The 24,201-nt window shown below is 40.4% G+C and overlaps 1 protein-coding gene across 3 annotated transcripts in view; it reads right to left on the bottom strand.

Annotated features, from left to right (window-relative positions):
- The window catches only part of st6galnac3 (ST6 (alpha-N-acetyl-neuraminyl-2,3-beta-galactosyl-1,3)-N-acetylgalactosaminide alpha-2,6-sialyltransferase 3), a 46,372-nt gene that overhangs the window by 18,869 nt on the left and 3,302 nt on the right, over positions 1 to 24,201 (bottom strand). For 2 of the 3 annotated variants that reach the window (XR_011038838.1, XM_068340815.1), the window contains exons 2-3: positions 10,715 to 10,909; positions 5,382 to 5,791 (exon numbers count right to left, since the gene is read on the bottom strand). Coding sequence is in view for 2 of the 3 variants with exons in the window: in XM_068340815.1 (XP_068196916.1) it covers positions 5,382 to 5,791; positions 10,715 to 10,909 (605 nt within the window). In the remaining variant the exon portion in view is untranslated. Of the gene's footprint in view, positions 1 to 5,381; positions 5,792 to 10,714; positions 10,910 to 11,018; positions 11,131 to 24,201 lie in introns of those variants that run through there. The other variant, XM_068340816.1, reaches the window with a different exon arrangement.

Here is a 24,201-nt window from a genome sequence, read left to right as displayed (position 1 = left end):
TGGACATTTACAGTAAAATTTGACAAGTTACAAGCTGCAAACTGCAATGCAATCTGGGAGAAGTAGCATGAATGGAAAAATATTATATCGTACATGGAGATACTATAAACTTTTTCTTGCAAAAGTTTATAGTAAAACCTGAATTTAAACAGTTTGCAGGTGAACCTGCTGCAGATGATTTACCTGAAAATTGATGGTGAAAGTTTTACAGTGAATCTTATGTGATGGGTTGGTTAATTAGGGTCCTACCTACTGCTGAATATACAATATATTAAATCTATTTTATATCCATTTTTGTCAGTTATGACGCTTTTTCCTGGTGTTTTTATGCCCTGCTTTATATTCTGCTACACGTTATTTTTCTTTCAACTCAAAATAAATCCCATTAACTGCTTGCTGCTGTAGCTGCATAATTTTCCAACAGGGACCAATGAAGTTTCATAAACACAATAAGGCTTTTTTTTTTTTTAAGGACAAATGTGGAAGCTGGCGGTGGTGTGGAGACGTGTTGATGCCCCGCAGGGCTTTTAGTTCTGAGCCTGTTTTATCTGTTTAGAGGTAGATTTTTTTTCGAGCCACATTTGATCTAATAAGGCTTATTAGACGGGTTCGGGCTGTTACATAACGAGTGATGCAGGTTTGTGTTTGGGACACATCACACCCCAGGAGATTATTTAATCAGCTGCTGCAAAGAAGAACAGAAGACGCATTTACTGGTTTTTGTGTCTGTGGGGCAAACCGTCATGTTTACATCCAACATCGTCCAGCTGGAGGAAGAACTGATCTGTAGTGTCTGCTGCAGAGGTGAAGACTCCATCCAATCATACCAGAGAGCAGAGACGACCTCCGACCACCACAACGCTTATTTTACTCATATTTTATTTTACTCATATTTTATTATTAAAATTATTTTTATTATTTTATTTATTTATTTATTTTTAAATAATTATTTATTATTTGTTATTTATTACTTGTTATTTATTATTTATTATTTTCTATTTATTAAAATTATTTTACTCCGAGATGACAAGCTGGAATAAAAAATATAGGAGCAAAAGAATCAATCATTGGCCAAATGTTGGTGACACATCTAAAAGTATATTCTGATGTAACAGAAGTTATCATCTATTCATTATAGGAGACCACGCATGAGCAGATCATCAAATATCGTTTCTTTTATTTATTTATTTATTTTACCAAAACCTGTTTTGAGATCAGAAACAGTGATAAATGAAGCGGCCCCCTCTCTAAGCAGAGGTCCTTCGTCCTTTCTGGAGGCCCCTTGTTCAAAAAAGAAAAGCGAAGCCGTTGCCCCCCATTAAACGCGATAAGAGGCTTTCTGTGCTGCCCTTCCTTCTAAAATGCTCTTTGATTTTCACCGTCCTCAGAAAGCCGACGCTAACGCCGCTAACTGAGCCCGGTTCCTCTTACGTACGTACGTCTGTTGCGTTTGCAAAGGTTCAAATATGAGTCATAGTTCAACTATTAACGCTAGAAAAACATCACGTCTCACTAAAACTGGTGTAAATGAAGAGCTACAATCCATAATAACACCAGCGCCACACGGATAAAAGACCGTTTATAGGAAATTATTCTCAGTATAGTTAATTATAGCGACTGAGAGGAGAAGCTTTGTTTCCAGCTGTGCTGTCAGGATTAACAGAGGCCGTAAAGAACATCTTTGACACCAACGGAGAATAAAAAAGGATGAAATCCCAGATGAAAACTCAATATTGCTCCCCTGCTAATAGTTTAACAAACGCTTTTAGAATGTCAGTAGGAAATTAGGACGTAATCGCAAACCGACTGCATCGGCTTCCATCTGAACGCAGAAACGCGCCAAAAACGTATCTTCTTTGGGGGGTTAGGGGGGGTGGTGTGAACGTGACAACTTCCTTGTTCTTTTTCAAATGGACCGGTTTGGACCGGATGCCCGGAACGCCGGGGATATTTGTGTTCCAGAGAGATAATTTCATAGCAATTACAGTCTTTCCACACAGAAACGTAACGTGATTACACGCTCGCTCCGTGACAAACGCCCGACTTGGATGAAAAGGAAACACGCTCGGTGCAGATTTTTGGGGGCTGTGAGGCCTCACGTAGGGGAGCAACACAATGACTCCCGCCCGCTCCCTTTTCTCTCTTTAAAACGGTTTCTTGGTGATAAGCATGAAATTACAGCTCTGTGGTTGAATCTCCCAACATTCTCTTTCAATCACGCAACGCGAGCCAACAGCAAAAATTACTGCTATCTTCCAATTCCTTCATCTCCACACACACAAAGCAATTACACACAATCTGTAAACAACACCCGGCGCTCTCTCTCGGGGAGTCCCCTGTCACGGAGGGTGTCGATCGCGTCGGTAACGCGGATCGCATCGACGCAGTTCGGCGATCGAAGCTTTCTGTCATGTTCCTTGGAATTTTTTTTTTTTTTTACCTTCGCGATTGCAATTTGGAAGCTGGAAAGTCGTCACACTCTGGATTTATTTCTCTCCGCACTCAAAAACAGAAAATGTGCAATTATGGAATACAATTCCCAGAGTTTTGTGTGAGAGGTAATGTAATAAATGTGAGCGATTTTTGTCAGTGATCTGACTGAAATCTGGTTCTCTTATCTCAAATCAATCGACATAAAAAGATAGAAACAATAAATACGACTTCCTCCAGTAACACTGAGGCGGCAGGTGTTACTGCTGGCTTCACAGAATGACTCAGTGAGCGAATGAGACCATTTCCACCTCCAATCAGGACTACACAGGGACCTGAACTGTAAAGCAGTGCATGCTGGGTCATCTAAATGTTAAAACTGTAATTGCTTTAATTAAACCTGATTCCATTTTTAGCTCTCGGCCCATAAAAATCTAAATACAGAAATAGTTTAATAATCTTGTTGCTATAACAACTATCCAGGGTACGATAGTGAAGTTGAAGACAAAAGGTGCTCCCTGATGTGTTTACTTTACACTGAAAACTACAACTTCCAGATTTCCCCTGGAGGTTAGTTTTCTTATCTTTGCATGAAAAGTCATGGAAAAACAATGTTTTACCAGACTTTACAAATATGTGGTAACATGTTTGTTTAAGGATATTAAAGCCCTGAAAGGAGGAAATGAACTTTACGTCATTGGAAGAACTACGTGACTCCTCATCAAATCAGAGTAAAAACATGGAAGTCAAGGAAGCCAAGTCTTTGCCCCAACTGGGGTAAAGAACGGTTTGTCTTTTTCAAATTTAAACACATTTTTCAGAGTTACTACACATTCAAAAGTTTGCAAATCTGACTGGATTTAAAAAATTTGAAGTAAAAATCCAAGCATCATATGGGTTCAAGATTGGGTGTAACTCCTTATATGGGATGTTACACAAAATACGTCCGAAGGTTCTTGGCCCTGTGAACTACAGACAACAGGAAGTCAGCCACTGCAACACAACAACACCCTCAGCAACAGAACCAACCTTAACCCAGACCAGATCTGCCAACTTCTGGACCTGAACACCTATTTCCAGTACAGAGGGGGGGGTTCTAGAGGCGGAACGGGCTCGCCGGTGTTTCCTAATGTGGTCAATTTGTACATGGAAGAAGCGAAACAAAGGACTCTGACCTCGATCAGCGGAGCAACACTGAGCCGCTGGTTCTGACACACGAGTCAAGATCAGAATCCATGAGGTGGAAAGTTTCACCAAACGCGTCAACTTTTGCCTGTTTGCAATCCGGTGCAACAGTCCTTTAAAATCTTTTATGGGTTCAGTCTCTGATGTGGCAAAATAGCTCAGCAGCGCCCCCTAAAGAAACACGCTGTGCTTTTTTTGATCCACTGTAAAGCGACTTTGAGTGTCCAGAAAAGCGCTATATAAATCTAATCAATTATTATTATTATTATTATTATTATTATCATTATTCTCTCAGGTCATTAACATGCATTAAATTTGGAGCATAGATGTGAAAATCAAGATCTAGAAAAAATAATGCTGTTGCTATGTTCCATACCAAGAAAGAGGTTTGATGAAAAAATTACAAAGGGTCTTGGCTGTTGAAATATATTATTTTACACAGCTAAATAAGCAAGCTAAAGATTTCTATTAAAATAAATTACACTGTCTTCCAGGATGATTTAAGAGCTGTTGCCGATGGGCACTTATTACCTCTTAACATAAAGGTATAGGCAGCAGATTCAAACCGGTTAAACACACACACACACCAGCCTCATCACATATGCATTAGATGCGGTTCATTCCTCACACTTTGAGATTGGCCTCTGTTACCAATCAGCAATGATTGAAGCGTAGCATCTTCCCCATGAGCATTAAGTCCTATAATGAGATTCTCCTCCCCAGGCATACCTCCCTAATCCCATGTCTGTATCTCTGCTCCGCGGGCCTTCAGAACAGCTGATCCAGACTGAACACAGACGCTCGACATGAAATTCTTTGTTAACCCCACCATCCTCAATAAGGAGGGAAACAATGGAGCTGGAATGGAATGGATGCTGTGCTTATTATGGGACATGTTAATCCTCTTAAGAAGTTAAGAGAGGTTCCGGGATGACATGTGGGACAGACGTGAAGGAGTGTGGCTCTGCAGAAATGAGCAGCGGCAAGTCTGAGAAGGGAGGTTTATCCTTTAAAAAGAGTGTGTGTGTGTGGGGGGGGGGTGTGGATCCTCACCCTGATAGTTATTAACCTGCAGCTCTTCTCTGGGGGGGGAACAGACACAGATAACAGCGCTCAGTGTGAGGCGGCGTGTCAAGTGTCTGCATCCAACAAATACTCTATCTACACCCTGAATGAATCTACCTGCGAATTCAATGTTCTCCACGATGCTGTCGGAGAAAGGTGAGGGTTATCTGACATCATCATCATCATCATCATCATCATCAAGCTAGTTAATTAACAGGATTTCACTAAGAGCGACTTTTGGGCAATCCTGTGACCTAAGCAGTGTGTATCATCATAATGGCTGTAATCAAAGGTCCAGTTATAAATGTAACTAAATGTAACTCAGTGTAATGAAATATAAATTTAACTATTGCTTAATGTTAAAAAACTGAATTCATTACTTATTCAGGTTATTAAACCCACAGAACTCCATCAATCAAGGATCAAACTATCAATGGATAAAGAAAAATAACATCACACACAAGTTAGGACATTAACTTTGTTCAAAATGTGTTTGTCAGAGTTAAAATGGTCTGAATTACTGCATTGTGGGAAATGTAGTTTTCCTCAAAGCACACTTTTAATCGATTTATTTTTAGACACCCTGACCTTTTATGCTCTGGCGGGCCACATAGAATGATGTGGAGGGCCACATTTGGCCCCCGGGCCGTGATTTTGACACATGTGTTTTAATGAATAAATGAAACCGATTCCCGCCTCACCTGTCTTTCCCCGTCTCTTTCTTGAACACCATGTCGCAGTAGTTCATCCTGTCCTCCGTGGTGACGTAGATCTGCGCGTGGGGGTAGTTCTCCGCCGCCTGGCGCAGCATGTTGTACACGATGCCCTTCCCGTCCTTCCTCATGTTCCGCAGCGGCCCCCACACCACGTAGACGGTGTCGTTGCCCTGACCGAAGAAATGCTGGGGCCTCTGCAGCAGCAGGGGGACGCTGGTGTGCGACACCACCCTCAGGGTGGTCTGCTGGCCCACGTCGCGTTCGAAGCCTCGCGTGGGGGCGTTGTTCATCCGCCAGATGCAGGGCGAGCGGTCGATCTCCGGGCCGGCGGCCTGGCCCAACATCTGGCCGGAGCTGGAGACGATGCTGCAGAGCTCACAGTGCAGCTTGAGAGGCTGGAGAGGGAGACGGTCGGTATAATCAATATGGTGCCATGATAACGTCTGAGTGAGGCTGGAAGTCTAGTTTAAGATAACACAAGTGTGAATGCATCATGGTTTGTTTGTTTTGAACAACAAAAACAAAAATAACAATAATAATAATAATAATAAATAAACTGGAAAGTTGTGAACACGTGTAAAGGATTAGGAAGAAGTGTAAAAAATACTCACAAAAATACTCATAAAATACGAAAAATACTTGCTGATAGTATTAACAGAAGTGAATCAAAGCATTTCTACTGTATACACTGTAAAATAAAATATGCTGGATTACCTTAAAACATGTATGCAAACTCATGGCCTTAAATGACTTAGGCTAAGCTAATTAAAAATAGTGAGCAACCTTAACTTGATCATTTTAAGTGGCCAATACTTAAAACCCTTAAGCTCAGGCAATTTAACAAATTTTAAGCCCTGTTGACTTAAAATAATCCAATTCAGGTAACTCACTTATTTTTAAATTGACTTAGCTTAATTCTTTTAAGGCAATGAGTTTGCATAATTTTTTTAAGTTATCCCAGCGTATGTTCAACCCTTTACCTCTATGGCCTCTCTAGCTACCAAGTGTGGTCGCAGACAGTTCATTATGGTATATCATGAAATAAAACACAAAATAAGTAAAACAAAAAACTACTATTATGTTATTATATGTTTTACTTACATAGATTATGATTTATATCCTTCATTCATTCATACATTCATTTTTGAAGAGACGATCAGTAATCATCTCATTTTTAGATGCTTATTCGGATCTGGGTCACAGGTTTATTCTAGAATCTATCCCAGCTGACTGTAGGAGGAGGCTGGGTACACCCTGGATGAGTCGCCAGTTTATCGCAGGGCTACTCTCTCATATAAAACATTGAAACCAAGACATGCTTAATGGTGTTTTGATGGACAAATGACAAACAATCGCTAATGACGATGGAAGATAAAATATTGACTTTAACTGAATGCGACACAATAATGTAAACTGTGATTTACAGAAAATAAATTAAAATGCATCCAGAAATTGCTTATTAAAATGGTAGTCAGTGTTTTTCAGTCCTGTGTAATTCTGCTTCATTTGTGAGATTAATGTGACTGTGCACAGTATTTTATTTTCGTTCTATTTTATTTATTTTATCAGAACACAGGAATTTATTATGAATATTTTTAGATACGCTCTGCCGAGGGACAGGATGGAAATCCCTCACTGGGTTCTTGAAACGGGAGATTTACCTAATTGAAGATAACATGCTTGATTTGTTTTGCTTGAGATTAAAGTTATTTAAGTGAATGAATGCGAGAGCGTTAAGAAGGAACAACTGTTGATGACCGAACCGTGTTTAATCATTCGCTTAATGAAGAATAACGAAACCAAACGCCTCTGGTTTGTGCACAGATTGTGTTTGTGCTGGAATCTGGACGCTTATTTAAGCAGCAAACATGAAAGTCTCTGCTGTGTCTCTAGGGTTCATTCAACAAACTGTGCAAACAAAATCCCAAAGGAAACCCCGTCGGTTCCGTCAGGACGACTCGGCTGATCAGCTGAATATGCATCTTTGTCTTGTACACAGATCAGCTGCCTGGAAAGGAAACAGAAGATGGCTATTTGTCTTCCTTCCCATGAGATTTCTCTCTGAATTACTCCAGCAGAGATTTTTATTTTATTTTTTTTATTTTTTTTACCCCCTCAGTCAAGGGTTTAAGAAATGATCTCCGGACACGGACTGGTGACTCTTCCATTTACTGACCGCTTCAGACACACATCACTGCAGCCTTGAGCTGTCGGTAACTCGTCCGACAAACCCCACCACCCCCACCCCACCCCCTGCTCCATTCAGCCCCCGGCTCATAATTCTATCATGGCTGTCGGCACACACAGATTGGTGGAACGCTGAGGGGGGGGGGGGGGGGGGCTGGCTAACTGCTGATGAGACGCACAGGTTTGTGAATGGAAGCCTACCTGTCGTGGGGCGTTTAAGTAAAAACACTGAGAATCCACTCAGCTGAGACTCATTTGAATAAAAAACAGGCATCTAAATATATGACTATCACAAATAAATATGGGATTAAGGATTATTAGCTTCCCTTGAATAAAATAAAAACATGTGGAAGTAATAAAAACCTCATCTAATCATTAAAAAAATTGAAATGCATGTTTTGACATATAGAATCAATATATGATGACATCAAATCCTGTAAATCAGTACGTTAAATAATGTCTTCTTCATTACTTCTGGTGTGATTTGAGTTCCAAACATTTATAATCTCAACAATTTGGGCTCTTTAGTCAAAAAAAAATCCACTCAGATATTTAAAGCTCGACTGTGTTAAAGATAAAGTGGGTTGTTGAACAAAGCAGGGTTGAGGAACATGGGCCAGAAATGCACCGTGGTGCGAATTTAACCTTGAATTTCATTAAAAAGCTCTAAACACGATTAATTGACACACAATAATGATGTCATTAAGACGCCGGCTCCCGGTGGTTGGAGTCTATCAGGTACTAAAATATTCATTGATCAGCCGTGTGTCAGATGCTCCTCGAGGCGTGAACAATACAGTTAGCGTATAAATGGTTTACGTCTGCATTGCAATGTCGACATGTATTTATTTATTACTTTAACGAAGTCAGCTGCAGCCTTTACTGCTTTTATTATCCCATCAGCAGGCCCACTCTACTAAAAATATCTTCAAGAATATTTTTCATTTGTTTATAACTTTGGTTTGTGACCAAATATCTCTAGAACTCCTAAAATTACCGTTAATCTCCGAGGCGTTTTGGGTGGGTGGGGGGGTCCCATTTAGAAAAGCAGTGACAGGTGGATGTGCTGGAATATGAATTTAAAAGGTGGTGACCTCGGAGCTCACGGTAAAGCTGCTGCTACAGATGGATCTGGCTGAGGTAACACCAGCAACAAGTTCAGATGGTTCTGATGCCTCCTGGGGGAGAACCTCCAGGGAAGACCTCAGGTTCTTCAAGGAGGAGCTGCAAAGGATTTTACTGGGGAGGGCATCTGGAATACCCAACTTACCCTGATGCAAACAGAACGTGGCCGCCCATCATTAACACACTGATGTGATAATTAAATAATAATTTTAAAATAATTTCAATAATAATTAAAAATAATCTGGAATAAGGATATAAGAGCATAATCAGGCATGTCCTGCTACTTCTAATCTGCATGAACACCACATTTGAAGGTCTGACCTGACCTGACATTACATATTGAGTCAGCAGTGAGCTGTCAACTGAGAGTTCAGGTTGTTGACCTCGTAGCCATGATCAGAACGGATTTGGTATCAAATATCCATAATTTAATATCAATAAAATTAAGAACACTGGAGTGTGGGATTATTTTCAGGAAGCATTTTGTGGATCTAGATGTCAACTTTTCCAGTCCAGATTAAATTATTGAGTTTGTGTCTCCATCGGTGACAGACTTAGAGGAGGGGGGTGGGGGGGCATGAATGTGAAACGCCACAAGACAAATGTTTTCTACTTCTCCTGATAAAAGCGGAACAAGAGTAATTCATCACACCTGGAGGCTGACTCCATTCCAAAGAGGAAAACACGGAAAACCATTTCCATACCACTGGGTCATGCATTAAACATGAAGCGAGAGCTTCATAACATCTCGATCCTTCACCGCGGCTCACGTCCGGCCAAAAAAATAAGAAAAAAAATAAAGTAAATCCAGGTGGAATCTGGTATCGCTTTACGTCAAAAGACGACTCACGCAGCCGGCATTTAATCTGAATCTAATCTCATGTGACGTTTCTGTCCATCCTTTGTCAGAAAACAGTTTGAACTCTTCTGAAACAGGAAGTTGCATCCCATCTGACTCACCGTAAAGAGCTCACTGGGTGGGGAATTGGAGGAAAAAAAAAAAGTGTAATTCTGCAGAAGCTGCCTGTCTTTCTCATGATTTGCACAAATCTCCGTGGGGAGAGAGGGGCAGTAATTTTAGCAGACTTGTCTGGAGGCGGGAGGAGGAGGGGCAGATGTGGAGACTGGTGGTGTAAGACATGATTGCCTCTGGGCTCATCTTGGATGGATCAAACTCTCTGGAGGTGGAGGACGACACTCCACATTAATATGACTCTGAATATAAAGCGTCCGCTTCCCCACGAAGGATCTGGCGTCCAGATCTTAGACGCACCGGATTCAGAGCCCCATCAGCGGTGAAATGACATCCAACATCCACCAGTATGAACACAATCTTTTAGCAGCTGCCTCCCTCAACAACAAACACACACACTCATTTTTTATATATATATATATATATATATATATTTTGATGGTGTGGGAATTAAAAAAAAAAAGCTTTGATATTTCAATTTCCATAAATTGTGTGGGGAATAAACAGCACAGAAGCTGTTTGAAGGCAGAAGAATGGGGATCACGGACATGGCTGTTTGGAATTAGAAAAGAAATAATGCACGCAAGACACATCAAACAGGCATTTTCATATCCGCCAGAGAGAGAGAACCTGATAGAATGAAATGAGGAAAAAAAATCCTCAAGGAGCTTCTGTGCTTTTCTTTTTTTTGTTTTTTGCATGAGCGCCTCTGAACACACCTTCATTATCAAGGTGAAGCTTTGTGATGACAGGTTAATGTGAATGGAGGTGAGAGGATACGGGGAAAGAAAAGGTTACACCGTGTACGACATGAATTATTGCGCCGACACGGTCACGTGACCAACGGAATATGTTTTCCATTGTGGAATATTAAGACGTTATTAGTGTGGTGCGGGTGCAAAACGTTAATTCAGCAGCAATGGAAAAAATGAAGGAGAACACAGATTTAAAACTCAAATTCAGTTCAATCTTGCTACTTAAATCAGAATTTTCTGTTTCTAATCTGGATTATGTGTAAGTGCAGATTCCTCACGTCTTGTTTGGGGATGCTAACGTAGCCCAGGTGAGGTTTGAAGGCCTTGTACGGCTGTTTGGAGAACATCCAGTGTCCGCTGAACGTCTCCCCCAGCACCGGCTGCAGGAGAAAGTAGGGCTTCTCCGAGTAGTTCACCACCACCACGAAGAGGGACACCACCACCACCAGGCTGGTGGCGATCAGAGACTTCCTCTGCAGAGAGAGAGAGAGAGACAACATGAAAGTTATAAACGAAAGATGAATGAGCAGTAAATCAGAATTTTCATTTTTTGTTTGTTGTCAACGGTTGCGTTAGACGTACAGCAGCAACAAACACACAACGTGACAACCAATCAGGACCCAAGGAGGATGATTGAGGAGAATGTTTGCTGCATATCTGGTTCACAACACAATAAAAAATCATTTATACAGCAGTAATGAGACAGGTTGGTTCCCTAAAGCTTGATTATAATGTACAACAGCGTGCTTTTTGACTGCTTTGAGAAATAAAGAAGATGAAGATGAAATTCTTCATTTAGCATCAACTGAACGCGATCCGACTTTATTCTTTTAGCAAATCTTCTAAAAGGGTACACAGCTCCACTTTGAGTCCTTCAATGAAAGAGAAAAAGCAAAAATTAGATATTTACTGGCTAAATCAGCGTAACATATAAAGTTATAAATACATTTATACTGTAAATAGAGGTGTAATAATAACAATAATAATGATAATAATAGTTATGATGATGATAATGATGATATTATTATTATTAATAATAATAATAAAGCTGTCTAATGGTTTTTAGCACCTTAGTTAATAATAAGTCTCAGTTTTAATATCCGGTCAGATCTCAGTTGCTCTGCTGTCATTTTAATATTATTGTGATTTTGGTGCCTACAGTTCATTTATGTTAATAAATCTATGGGGGGGGGGGGTCATCTCACTGCTGCTGCTGCTCAGGACAGATGTGATCATAACGGTCCCAGACCTTCTAACTAATCATTATATCATCTGCTGCCATTAATCCGCTTCACCTCAGTCATTTGTCTTTTGACTGGACTGCTAATGGAAAGGGGGGGGTGGGGGGCAGTGTTCTGGACAGAGATCAATAGACTTTATTGATCCCAAAAAAGAAGATTCACAGTAATTACCAGTGTCTTTTTTTATTGTTATTACTGTGTTGGGGGGGTTTTTTCCCACTTCTTCATCAGTGCATATTATTTATTATTTAGTTGATTTGCATGTAAAATTAGAGAATCATATATGAAGAACATAAAGAATCTTTTTTTTAAAGGCTCATTCTCAACGGTAAAAAGAGTAGTTTGATTTTCTGACTTCTGATTGGTTCATTTCTTTGTCATTATGAAATAAAATTCCATTTAGTCTCACGCTTCATTGATCAAATCTCTTGATAAAGACAACACAACAAGACAAAAAAGGAGCATTTCACCATTTTTTATGAAGACTGATTGTATTCTAACGTAAGAAGCAAAAACATTTTCAACAATTCCAACTTTTTTCTATCCTGGAAGATTTTTTTAAATTTTATTTTTTTTTTGTCTTCATTTGTGTTTCCACATCGGATCCCGATACTTTCATACATTTAAAACCAGAAATATGATCCTGTGGAGGTAAGAGGTGTTACAGCCTGGCAGACGGAGCTGAGAGAGATGAATAATGGATCGCAGATGGAGGACAAGCAAAGGTCTCGCTGAGGAGAAGAAGCTGGAGATCAATGCCCAGAAGTGAGAACGGGATCAGACGGAGATGAAAAAAAAAATAAAATAAAAATCTGGGGGTGTGCTGCAACATCTCACAGCCTGAGATGACGATAGATTTCAGCAAAATCTGTTTCCCAGGTAACTTCGATAGCGTGCGGCTAATGTAGCAGATAACACCACCAGGAAAGTCGAGAATTTTTGGGGGGAAAGAGATACTTTGAAGATTCTTTGAAGTTCTCTGCAAGTGGGAAAACTAGATGTGGCATGTGGTGACGGTAACGCCCCCCCCGCCCCCTCCAACAAAGTGCATCCACCGCCACGAGCTCTGATCTCCAACATCAAATGTCCCGCGGGAGGTGTGCAGGCTTTGGTTCTAAAAAGGACGAGATCAACCCTGTTAGCAGCTGTGGCCATTTGCCCCCCCACCCCATACAAGCCAATGGTATTTTATCACTTGCACGAATGTTGCATCACGCGTCATTTCGTGGCATTAGCCACCATCTTTGATCACAAGCAGACAGGTTTGGACTTTGATCTGCTACAAAACAGCAGAAAAAGAAACGAATGGGAAATCCTCCGTGAACACTGGTGGCTTCATGAGTTTCACAGTATAAAGATAATCTATTGGTCGGGTGTCTGTCAGCCTAAATAAAGGTCCTTCTGTGGAAATATGCTTCATAAAGCATGAATATAATCCCTTATATCACATGTGACAAACTCAAGGCCCAGGGGGCCAAATGTGGCCCTCGACAGCATTTAATGTGGCCCACGAGAGCAATAAAAGGTTTTATGTTAGAACAGAGAAACAAACAAACATGTTTTTTCTGTCTAACTGTAATGTTTGTAACTTGAATAAGTAATAAATTCAGAGTTATTTAACATGAAGGAGTAGTTACATTTAGTTACATTACATTGAGTTACATTTAGTTACATTTATTAGTTACATTAAGGAGTAGTTACATTTAGTTACATTACACTGAGTTACATTTAGTTACATTTATTAGTTACATCTGGCCCTTTGAGGACAGCCGTTATGCTGATGTGGCCCTCAGTGAAGATGAGTTTGACACCCCTGCTTTATAATCCATAGTGGTTGTTTTTTTGGGGGGTTTTTGGGGGGGAGGGTATGGGGGGGGGGTCTTCAGCTACCTCTGGACCATCCATCTGTTTTCTTGGTCTTCTTCAATCCCAATTTGACCACAAATCACCAAAGAAAGAACGTGTTGACGTCTGGAGGGGATTGGATTGCTCCTGGGGGGGTGTGGGTTGCTAAACCTTCACAAGCTTGAATCATAACACCCCCCCCCCCATCGCGCCTCCCCTTCTCCTCATTGCCTCCTCCATCAGTGATCAGTAGTCAGCCTGTTGAGCCATTTGACAGAGGAGCTGGATGAATACAGTAGGGGAGCACCAGACCAAATGGGGACCATTAGCACCGGGGGGGTGGGGGGTTGGGGGGTGGGAAGGCAGCAGAACGGCCATAAAGTTCCAACATTAGAGCTCTCGGTCAACGCTAAAACATTTCGCTGGAGGAGTGTGGCTCCATATGCAGCTGCAACGACTGTGTTTGGGACCATCAACCCAGACAATGAGGGCCATTAGCCGCGGGGCCACTTATGGCCGCAGCCCAGAGACGTTTCATTTAGCGTGCCCCCCCTCCCCCCCTCCCACCAAAAACTTTGAGGGGATCATTACTGGAGGTGCTCAAACTGGCTGCGGAGGGTATGGATCTTAGTTCGCTGACAGCCTGGATGAGATGTCTGGACGTGGGAGAGACGTGATTTATGATCGGGCTCTGCTGCAGCCAGCCGGTGTGACCAGATTACACTCAGGACCCCAAGTTAGAGGGAAGTTACTGAAGGCGACCTCCACCACTTCTGGCAGACGTTAACTATTTATGACCAGAGAGGAGAGAACAGAAGCAAGTTAATGTGAAAACATGCTGCTCTTAACTGATTTTTTTTTATCCGCAGAGGGCAGCAGAAATACGTTGTAGAACAAACTGATGTTCGGTCAACTTGTTAAATATTAGTTAAAGTTCATCAAATATTTAGTCAAGTAAAACAATAATCAGAACTGTCAGTCACATTCACCATTAATGCTCAGAAAAATATTTTACAACCAATATTTTACTATAATGTGTTCTGTACATTGTTATTATTGTTGTTGTTGAATTGATGTATGCTGTATATGAAATTTGATAAAATTGTATTCTAACATCCTTTGAGAACCATGAATTCAATACAATATACCAACTCCAGCCAGAAATTTGAATTTTTGTGACAAAGTATTTTCTATTTTCCAACATGATATTAGTTGTTGTTGTTGTTTTTTCTTATCTTATTTACATTTTTTATCTCATATTTTTATCTTTTTAATATTTAAAAGTATATAGCTATCTAAAAATTAATAATAAAATAATTAATAACATTTTAAAAAATATTTTTTTGATATATTTTATTGATAAAAATAATAAATTACAATTTTCCTCCAGGATTAATATAGTATATATCCATTTTAATTTGTAAACCCATTAAAAATGAGTTCATCCTTTAATTTTTTGGTGAACATTCACCGGGACAGGAAGAGTTGTGACACATTCTGATTTAAACAGCGTCTACCTCTACTTCTACCTGAAGAACTGGATGGAAACGATGAAGGTTTCTAGACCTCCACTGAGTTCATGAATGTCAGTTCGATGCGAAACGCCCTCCTCTACCCAGAGGCCATTGCTGCGTCCGTCTGATGTTCTGTTTGGACATATATCACACTGTGGGTTTATCAGAGAGCTAATAGCCGGTCAGACTGAAACAACTCAGTCGGTATCTGCAGATATTTGATATCTGGAGCTGAAAATAAATGTCAAAACGCGACAGTCTGCATCCGTCGCTGCAGCGTTTCACTGCAGGGGAGGGAAAAACAACCAAACGATGTCCGTCCCCTTGTGCAATGACAGAAAATTTAAACTTCAATTTTGGTATGTTTTGTGCAATCAAAATGTCAACTCCATCAGAATCTATCTGGGCATGAAGAGAAGACAATTTCCCACAAAGACTCCTGAAACAGTTGAGTAAACATCAGGACCCTACAGTCGTTCAATCCGCAAAGCTAATCACAAAAAAAGGTATTGGAATAATGACTCGACCTGAAGAACAGGGCTCATGAAAAAACATTTGCTGGTTATTTACGCGTGCCTCCTGGGCAGTGGGCAAAAAATGGAAGAAAAAAAACAACAGAAAATTGCATTTGCAATGCAAAAACAACACTGCCACCACTGTAGCGAGCAGTTAAAATCCAATTTCAATCAAATGTGTTTGAGAAAATGTTTACGGAGTCCTTCTCGCTGGTTCTCTTCTTTAAGCTTTTGTGCTTTTTCTCCAGGGAAAAAAGAAGCAGGAGCACAAAAAGTGCCTCTTCAGATTGAAAGTCAGGTACAGACACGCACAATTGATTCGTGTCATTTTTTTTTTTCTCCAACAGACACCTCAAAAGTTTTCAAGTACAAGAAAACAAACGTTTGGGGGTTTTTTTTTTCCTCAGGAGGACAAACGGAGGACTTTGCTGCTGGTGACGCCTTCACGTTCTACTTCCTGTCAAAACATTTCCCTGAGGGAGTTCTGACGGGAAATGAGGACGAAAACTAATCAAATGGAGACATTATCAGATAATTATTAGCTTTATAGGATTATTGCATTCAGTGTTTGCTCATGAGGGATTCATTTTTCTTCTTACTTTCATTAAAAACATGAAATTGCACATTTAAAATCCTAATTAAGTAAAGAAAAAACATCAGATAAATACACTTTAAGTAACAAATGTCCCAAAAAAACAAACATTTTTTATCATAAAAAGGGGGGGTTGTTCCTCCAGATGGTAAAATTCAGTAGAGATGTATAAAAATCCTGATCTATACGAGGATCTCAGAGTGGAATCACGTGGTTGATCAAACTGAAACGGATTCTTTTCACTTTGTTGGTGTTAAATCTATTAAATCTTGTTGTTTCCTTCAGAAATAAATACTTTTTTCATCTAATTTGAATTTTTTCCAAACATGTCGAAGCACAAACCCCGACCCTGACACGACGTGTTTACCACTAGCTGTCAGCATCAAAGTTTCCTCATAACAAATGAAAGAACTCCTATTAATTAATATACAAGGAAAGTCACAGGCTTATTTATAAAGAGCACAGCAGTAAAATGACAGACAAGGTTTTTCTTTTGTCTTCCAGAACATTTATCTGTAAACATGAAAACAGTCTGGACTCAAACTGTGACTCCTCGCTTCCATACGCCCACCATCCATCCCAACACCTCTTTGTATCTCCTGTGAGCACGAAAAAACAGCGTTTCTTTCGCTTTCATAAACACTGCTTTTTTTAAAAAATACATTTGATGTTGCAAATTAGTTGTGCATAAACATTATTTCTAGCAAACAAGGTTTTACCGTGGACATATAACACAGATGCAATAAAATAAGGAAGCAAGGCTCCACTGCAGCTGCAGAAAGGTTGAACACTGGTCAACAAGTTTCTGCAAATAAAAAAGCGAGTGGATTTTTAACTGTAATTAATTCTAATATAATCATTTTCATTTGTATCTACAATGTAAAAGTAATAAAAGTTAAGATAAACCGGTGAATATGAATTTGTTTCCAAACTTGTGACATAATGTGTGTTTATATAAAATTGACTGATTTCATGATATTTATTTGCATGTGTGCAAAAAAAAAGGAAATATTATCTATGTGGTAATAAATGAGGTGCAGCAAAGTTGCACATGTTGATGTTTGAGCCCTGCTGGTTCCCCGTAGCGCCCAGCAGAGGGCGCTGTTCCCTCACGCAGCGCTCAGGCTGAAGCCAGGAGGAGTTCCACTTTTACATTTGAACAATCCTTCTCTAATTAAAAGCTCTTGTCTGGAGTTCGAGTTTATTAATCAGGCTTTTTCCTCCAGTTCTAAATCTTCCCCAAGATGAAGTCCTCAGGTGGAGGACTGTGGAGTGTTTCCTCTGCAAACGCAGATAATTCAGTTCCTTCACATTAGAATTTACAGTTAAATCAATACCCATAAAGCATCATCACTGGAATAAATCTGGTTTTTGGGACAGTAAAACAGTGTTCAAAGCTTTCAAACTGAAATAAGATTAAATTAATATTAATCTTGCCATCAAAATCATCTGCATGTGCATGAGGGTCACCGGGGGGCAAGAAGAAGAAAAAGCTTCATTAAAACCTCAGATGGAGATAATATTTATCTCTCTCTTATTCCTACATCCACCAGTCCACATTCCATACTGGAAAATGGAATATCCATCATCCATTCATCTATGATCCATCCATCCATATAGACTTTTTTTCCTTGCACTGGGGGAGTTAAAAACTTTTGTTCTGACGACAGTGTTGAGTAAAAGGCATTTTCTAGAGAATATTTAATGTTCGTTCGGGCTTTTATTTTCTAAAGTAGGACGTTTGCGCTGACTGTGCAGAATGACGCACAAAGTGCAGCGTCTGACGCTGGCAGACTGTTTCCACATTCAGCTGCTGAAGTAAAGCAACGGAGCGTTTTAAGTATTGATGAAATTCCAACAGTTCACTCTCACTTCCATGGAAACTCGTAAAACATGAAATCGCTGAAGCTGTTTTACCAGCAAAGCAGCGGCGGAAATAGTGGAAAATGCTCTTAAAATACATTCACTTGCTCTCGTAACAATATTTTAGATATGCCTGCCTGCATTGATTTCTAAGGAATTCATGTGTACATATGAACTCGCTCCATGTACAATGATGTAACATCCTGATGCTGATACACACTCCCTCCTTTGTGTCATCCTCATCAGCTGTGATAAATGAAAAGAAAATCCTTCAAACCAGGTCAAATGAACGCTAATCTGTTCTGCTGGCATGATACTGCTTCATTATGTTAGAAAACATTATAATCTTCATCCTGTCACCCCCCCCCCCCCCCCCAAAATAAATTTAAAAAAATTATTGTTTTAGTGTGGAGGAGATGACAATAGAAAGAAAGTTTTCCATCCTGGTCTCAATCAGCAGAATTAAACACAAGTTTATTTGTGTTAAATTGAACATAATCCACATAATTCAGGATTAATGATTCTAGAATAATTTATCTCTCTCTGCATTCTGCAAACTTTGGGATTCAGGAAAGTCAATGGCAAATGTTTATTGGAACTGTACCTGTCACTAATAAATCACCGTTTATTCATATTCCGCTGTAAGGATTGTGTGGATTAAATACACATTAATGTGTTTTTAATCCTAATAGCACTCAACAATGCTCTCTAGCTGGTCAGTGCTCTTTATTTAATGCGATGACATGTTGGCCTTTTTGTTCCACAGATTTCATACAAAGGATTTCCCTCATCTGAAATTATCTCAGTATGACGCCTTAAATATTTATAATCCTCTAATAATGTTATTTTCATGCTAAGACGCTGCTCACAAGCAGCTCGGCACACAATGAGACACACAGAACATCACATCGCCTCATTTCAACACGGAACCAGTGGTTATTGTCTGTGGTACAGAGGTGCATTGTGGGTAATTTCCATTAAAACCTCCAAAAAGGAAGTCCTGACTTTAGGACATGATCACACTTCTGCATAACTTTTGCCTGTTATTGACACGACAGTTTAGCAGGTTGTGCTACTGCTAGTAAAAATACGTCAACCTTTAAACTTTTATTTTTATGTGATAAACATCTTGATAAGTTGAGTTCTGTGTGTCCATTGTAATTAGAACAAACATCATTTCCTAAGGACCTAATTGGAGCAGCTTATCCAAAGTTTGTCCCTGATTTTACAAGTGATTTTATTCCTTATTTCACATTTTGGCTGTTTTAGTTGTCATTTAACTGGATTATCATGACTCTGTAATGTTTTAGTTTAGCATCTTCTGTCTCAATCTATTCAATACAACCTGGTTTGTGAAGAAGTCACTGTATTTTGAAGAGGCTTTATTAAAGTTAATATTAGCGGTGACGCTAATTTTCTTTCATCAAACTGAGGATATCTTCACATTTTGAATTATGGAAAAAACACAAAGTTTGAAGAAGTTAGCTCGGAATCAAAATCCTTCTGTTCTTTTTCAATATTCTCATTTTTTAATGGTAAAAACAAACAACCATGATTGATTACTAAATATAGGAAGTATTATTGATTAGGCCCTCATCACACACACACACACACACTGAAATGTCCCACCAGAGTTGTATGGTTGTGTTTCATTCAAATAATTTGCTATATTTTTGTTCAACAGCTTACATGAGGATTTTGAAATTTGTTAAATCTAATTAACAATTAATCAAACAATTTTTTTTTTAAAAACAAACCAGGATAACCTGAGCCCAGAGACAAGGACAGCCAGGCCATAAAGATCTACGAGCGCCATGTTTTAGAACACCTGCTCCGCTCACTTGACTTTTACGGGCAAACAGAGGCTAACATACCAACTGGACGTTCTATTGTTCTATTTCCAGTGGCATTCAGCCCACAGAAAATGACTTCTCCCACTCACTTTTGGTATTGGAGAATTATCCTACTGTTAGGTCTGAGTTTTAACGCGTCGGCTCTGCCGGTCACAGATGGCCGGGAGCAGAGGAAGCCAACCTGCCTGCCAAAGACGGAGCTCACGAATGGTGGTGAACCCGCTGCGAGCCATTCTCCACAGATGGCCCAGCTTTCTGTCAGCGTGGCAGACACTCAATTTGCAAGACAAACTTAAGTGCAAATGCAGTTAAACGCATCGGAAAAATGAATGATGCTGCAGAGCACAAAGGATTCTCCGTGTGTCTTTGTGTTTGAAGGGCAAAGTCAGAGGGGAACCTGACTGTCGAGGAAACAAGAAGAAAAAAAACATCGGATGAAATCCATTTCGCTTTGCGGGATTACTGACATTTAGCAGCGTGAAAACTCCGTATTATTCCTGCACAACACCATAATAGAACCTGATCACACACAGCCTGACTGCTCACACACAGACATTTGAATGCATGTATATTTAAGACTAATGCAAAAAGGGATGACGCCGCGTCGTCCACAGGAAGAGAGGAAACTGCCCCCCGTTTTCCTCCTCCAGTTGTCCAAACACACCCGGCCTCTGCACACATTCTGCTGAAGGTGTCGTTTGTGAAGGAAACGTTCCCTCAAGATCACCGAAGACAGAAAGACGAAGCACACACTCCATTACAAAGTGGATTATCAGTGAGCAAAAAGGTCTTCTCAGGCCTCAGAAGGACGACGACTGATTTGTTGAGGTCACAAACGGAACGGCCGTCAAGGTTTGAGACATCCTTTAGAAATCTGCCCTAATTCCCCCCCCCCCCCCCTGCGTTAAAAAAGTAATTTAAGAAAATGTATTTGCTCTGTTGGGAAAAAAAGATATTTTACTTTATTTTTTGTACTGTGTTGTACTGCCTGTTGTACTGCCTGTGTTGTACTGCCTGCGTTGTACTGCCTGTGTTGTACTGCCTGATGTACTGCCTGTTGTCCTAGCTGAGGGGAGAGAAAATGTGCAACAATAAAGTGTGCAACAACAACAACAACAACAACAACAACAACAACAAGGAAAGTATTCCTGCTGTTGCCCTTAAGGTCGATAAGAACACAGAATCAGAGTGTGGGAGGACGAACAATCACAAAGCCCCCAGGAGCTCAAACAAACGTGTCAGGTTGTCCACCGGTAGGACAGCAGGCGGTGGAGCAGCACTGTTTCAAACACGAGAGCCAACGGGCGATTATGTTTCATAAAAATAAAAAATCAAGGGCACTTTATTTACTGCCCACACAGACAACCTCTTCAGGGAGCCAATCAGTCCCACTGCCTGACACCCGTATCTGGGGCCGGGGCCCCCACTGGGGTTAATAACAGGGCCACTGAAACCTCTGATTAGCTGGATTGGTCAAGAGCCCTCAAGCTCCTACTAAACACATCAGCAGATTCACGGCAGAACCTGGAACCCAACGCTACAAGAAACAAGAGGGAAAATAAACTCAAATAAACCCGAACAAATCGAGGCAGTAAGTCAGGCTATAAGAAGCTGGAGTGGGAGGGATGGGTGTGGCGAGCAGCACGCGGGATGACCACGCTAATGCAATTACAGGGACTTTCTACTCGCTCAGAGGCTCAAGGGCGAGCAACGCCGACTCAGCCGTTACTCAGGGAAACAACCTGATTCTGCCACCTCACCGTTTGAGAAAAAAAAAAAAGAAACCACGTGTAGGATTACAGAGGAGCAGATCTAGGATGAGGACGGCCTGCATCACGCTAAGCTGAGACCTGTTCAGTATGTAGGACAACAACTCATGTGTCGTTTCTGACCGAAGACTGATTGAAATTAATTCTCCGATACAGGATTACACTCGCCCCTTCCCACGGATAGAAGGTCAGGTACAAACAAACAGCGAAATGGGATTCAGCGTGTTACATTAGGGCTGCATCCCAATCCGCGGAGAGTACAACTCCAAGTCCAACATGGTCCGTGTGGACTTGACTCTTCTGGAGCTCTAGATCAACTCGGCGCCAACAGAAGGTTTGGCTTGGCCAATAAAACAACACACAAGATGGGTTTTACTAAATGTAACCCAGAAAATGGTACGAGACGCTCAGATTAATCCGACCGGACAGGATTCCTGTTATTCTGTTGACTAGTTCATGGTAGGATGTTAAGAGAGATGTCTAAATACCCCAAAAAAAGCATCTTCAGATATTTAATTTTCTATAAGTTAAAGAAAAATGTTGAAATTTGAAAGATTCTGTTTATTATAAATAAGATAATGATCTCATAACTGTTTAACTTGATGGGATAAATCATGTAATTTTCTAAATAGCAATACCAAATAGCATATGGATGTGAGGATTAGCTGATTGGGATTATTACAAACTGATAACCTGAGTTTGGATGTTTTGATCGCCAGAAGTTTAAAGCTTCTATGATCGATTATAGTAGTGAAAACTATCAGTTTAACACCACGCATTTGATTTGTTTCAGTGTAAAATATGTATTAAAAGTTTGACAATTTCTACGGTTTTTTAAATATATTTATTAGCTCATCGCACATACCTGTTTATATTGTATATTTCTGTTTATTGTGTATTTTACTGCTTTATGTGCGTTCAATTGCCCCTTGGGGAAAAATTAAGTTTTCTGAATTGAATTGAATTGAATTGAAATGAAATTAATTGAATTGAACTGAATTGAATTAAATCGCTTCACGCTGGAACTCGACACCACCTGACCAACAACGATCGTTTGTCTCCGACTCAGTTTCTCCTGAAGGCCTTCAGTCAAGTCCAAGGACGCCTCCGACTGAGAGGAGTGACAGGACTCCAGTGTTAATCCTGAGGTGGAGGGTGACCCTCTAATCCCTGAACGACTCCTGGATGCTGTGGTGAAGGTGGATTAGACAGGTGTTAAACACAAACACTGCGCTCAACTGATTATCTGAAAATCAGCCTCCCTGAGACCAAAGCAGATAAACACTGGAGAGGAACCAGAGACGAACGCTGCTGAGGGGGAAGTCTAAAGCAGCACAAGATGTTCTGAGTCCATGAAGAGGCTCGGGATTATTCAAGTCTAGAAATGATTTATGAAATATTCGGTCTAAGAGGAGACGGACGGTACGAGGACAGATTTAAATCCTTTATCAAACATGCAGGGCCTTAAGTTCAGTATCCACACATGGAGACAAGTGGATTTTCTTACCCACAAGCAGGTTTTCAGTGTTAAATTACATAAAAGATAAAGCAGTCTGGGTTGATCAAATTTGGTAAAACACAACTTAAAAGATATATAATTTGTCTGATTTGTGATTTTAAATGTTTGTTTGTTTTCCCTGGAAAGAGTACTGGAGACTCTAACAACCAATCAATGATGGAAAAAGGGAAAAACAAGCATCAATATTTGGTCCCAAACTTTATCCGATAGTTGAATTTTAAAAAACTTTTCCTGCATTACATTTAAAATACGTTATCGATCGTGTTTGTGGATCTTCTGTCAGGGAGGAAAACTGCAGTGGAATAAATTCTTCTTCTCTGAATGTTTTAGTTTTCTCCATGTTCTGGTCTCACAGGGCTGCTTTGTGAATGCCTGTCCCGTAATGTAATGATTGGGGGGGGGGGGTCATGGTCCACTGATTCTTTGTGAGTCCAAGTTGGAGTTAAAACGGAACAAGACACACACAAAACAGAGCTGCAGCACCTGAACAACCCAAAAGAGATGCAGTCAAGTCAGCGTCAGATGTAGAGACGACGCCTCGTGTGAGGGAGGATCAGGCCGATGTCGCCGTGGCAACCGCTGCTGCATCCTGGATCTGGATGGAGGGCGTCGCCCTGGGTTACCACGGTGAATAGGCTAACCGTCGCACTAGCCGCTTTCAAAAGTGTGAATGCTGCGTGTCCATGTGTGTGTGTGTGTGTGTGTGTGTGTGTGTGTGTGTGTGTGTGTGTGTGTGTGTGTGTGTGTGTGTGTGTGTGTGTTAAAAATGTGTTTGAACAACAGATGTAGGTTACATTACCATCATAAAGACGCCTCACGCTAAAATACCATCCAGTTGGCTGAAAGGGATTTTAGAGAAACAAACTTTCATGAAAAGAGTTCAGCTCAAGTCGAACTTTTTGTTCTAATAGAAATAACTAATATAATAATATTAATGATGCCACAGTAACCTCCATACCCTTCACAAGTTAAATCAAAATCAAACTGAAGCCCCTTTGAAATCCAACCATATTTTGGTGATCAATTTTAAAAGTTTGCAGCAATTATAATTCCA

Source organism: Antennarius striatus, chromosome 18, assembly GCF_040054535.1.
Source record: "Antennarius striatus isolate MH-2024 chromosome 18, ASM4005453v1, whole genome shotgun sequence".
NCBI classification, from domain to species: Eukaryota; Metazoa; Chordata; class Actinopteri; order Lophiiformes; family Antennariidae; genus Antennarius; species Antennarius striatus.
The sequence above is the reverse complement of the archived record's forward strand: the minus strand, read 5'-3'. Positions and strand labels throughout refer to the sequence as shown.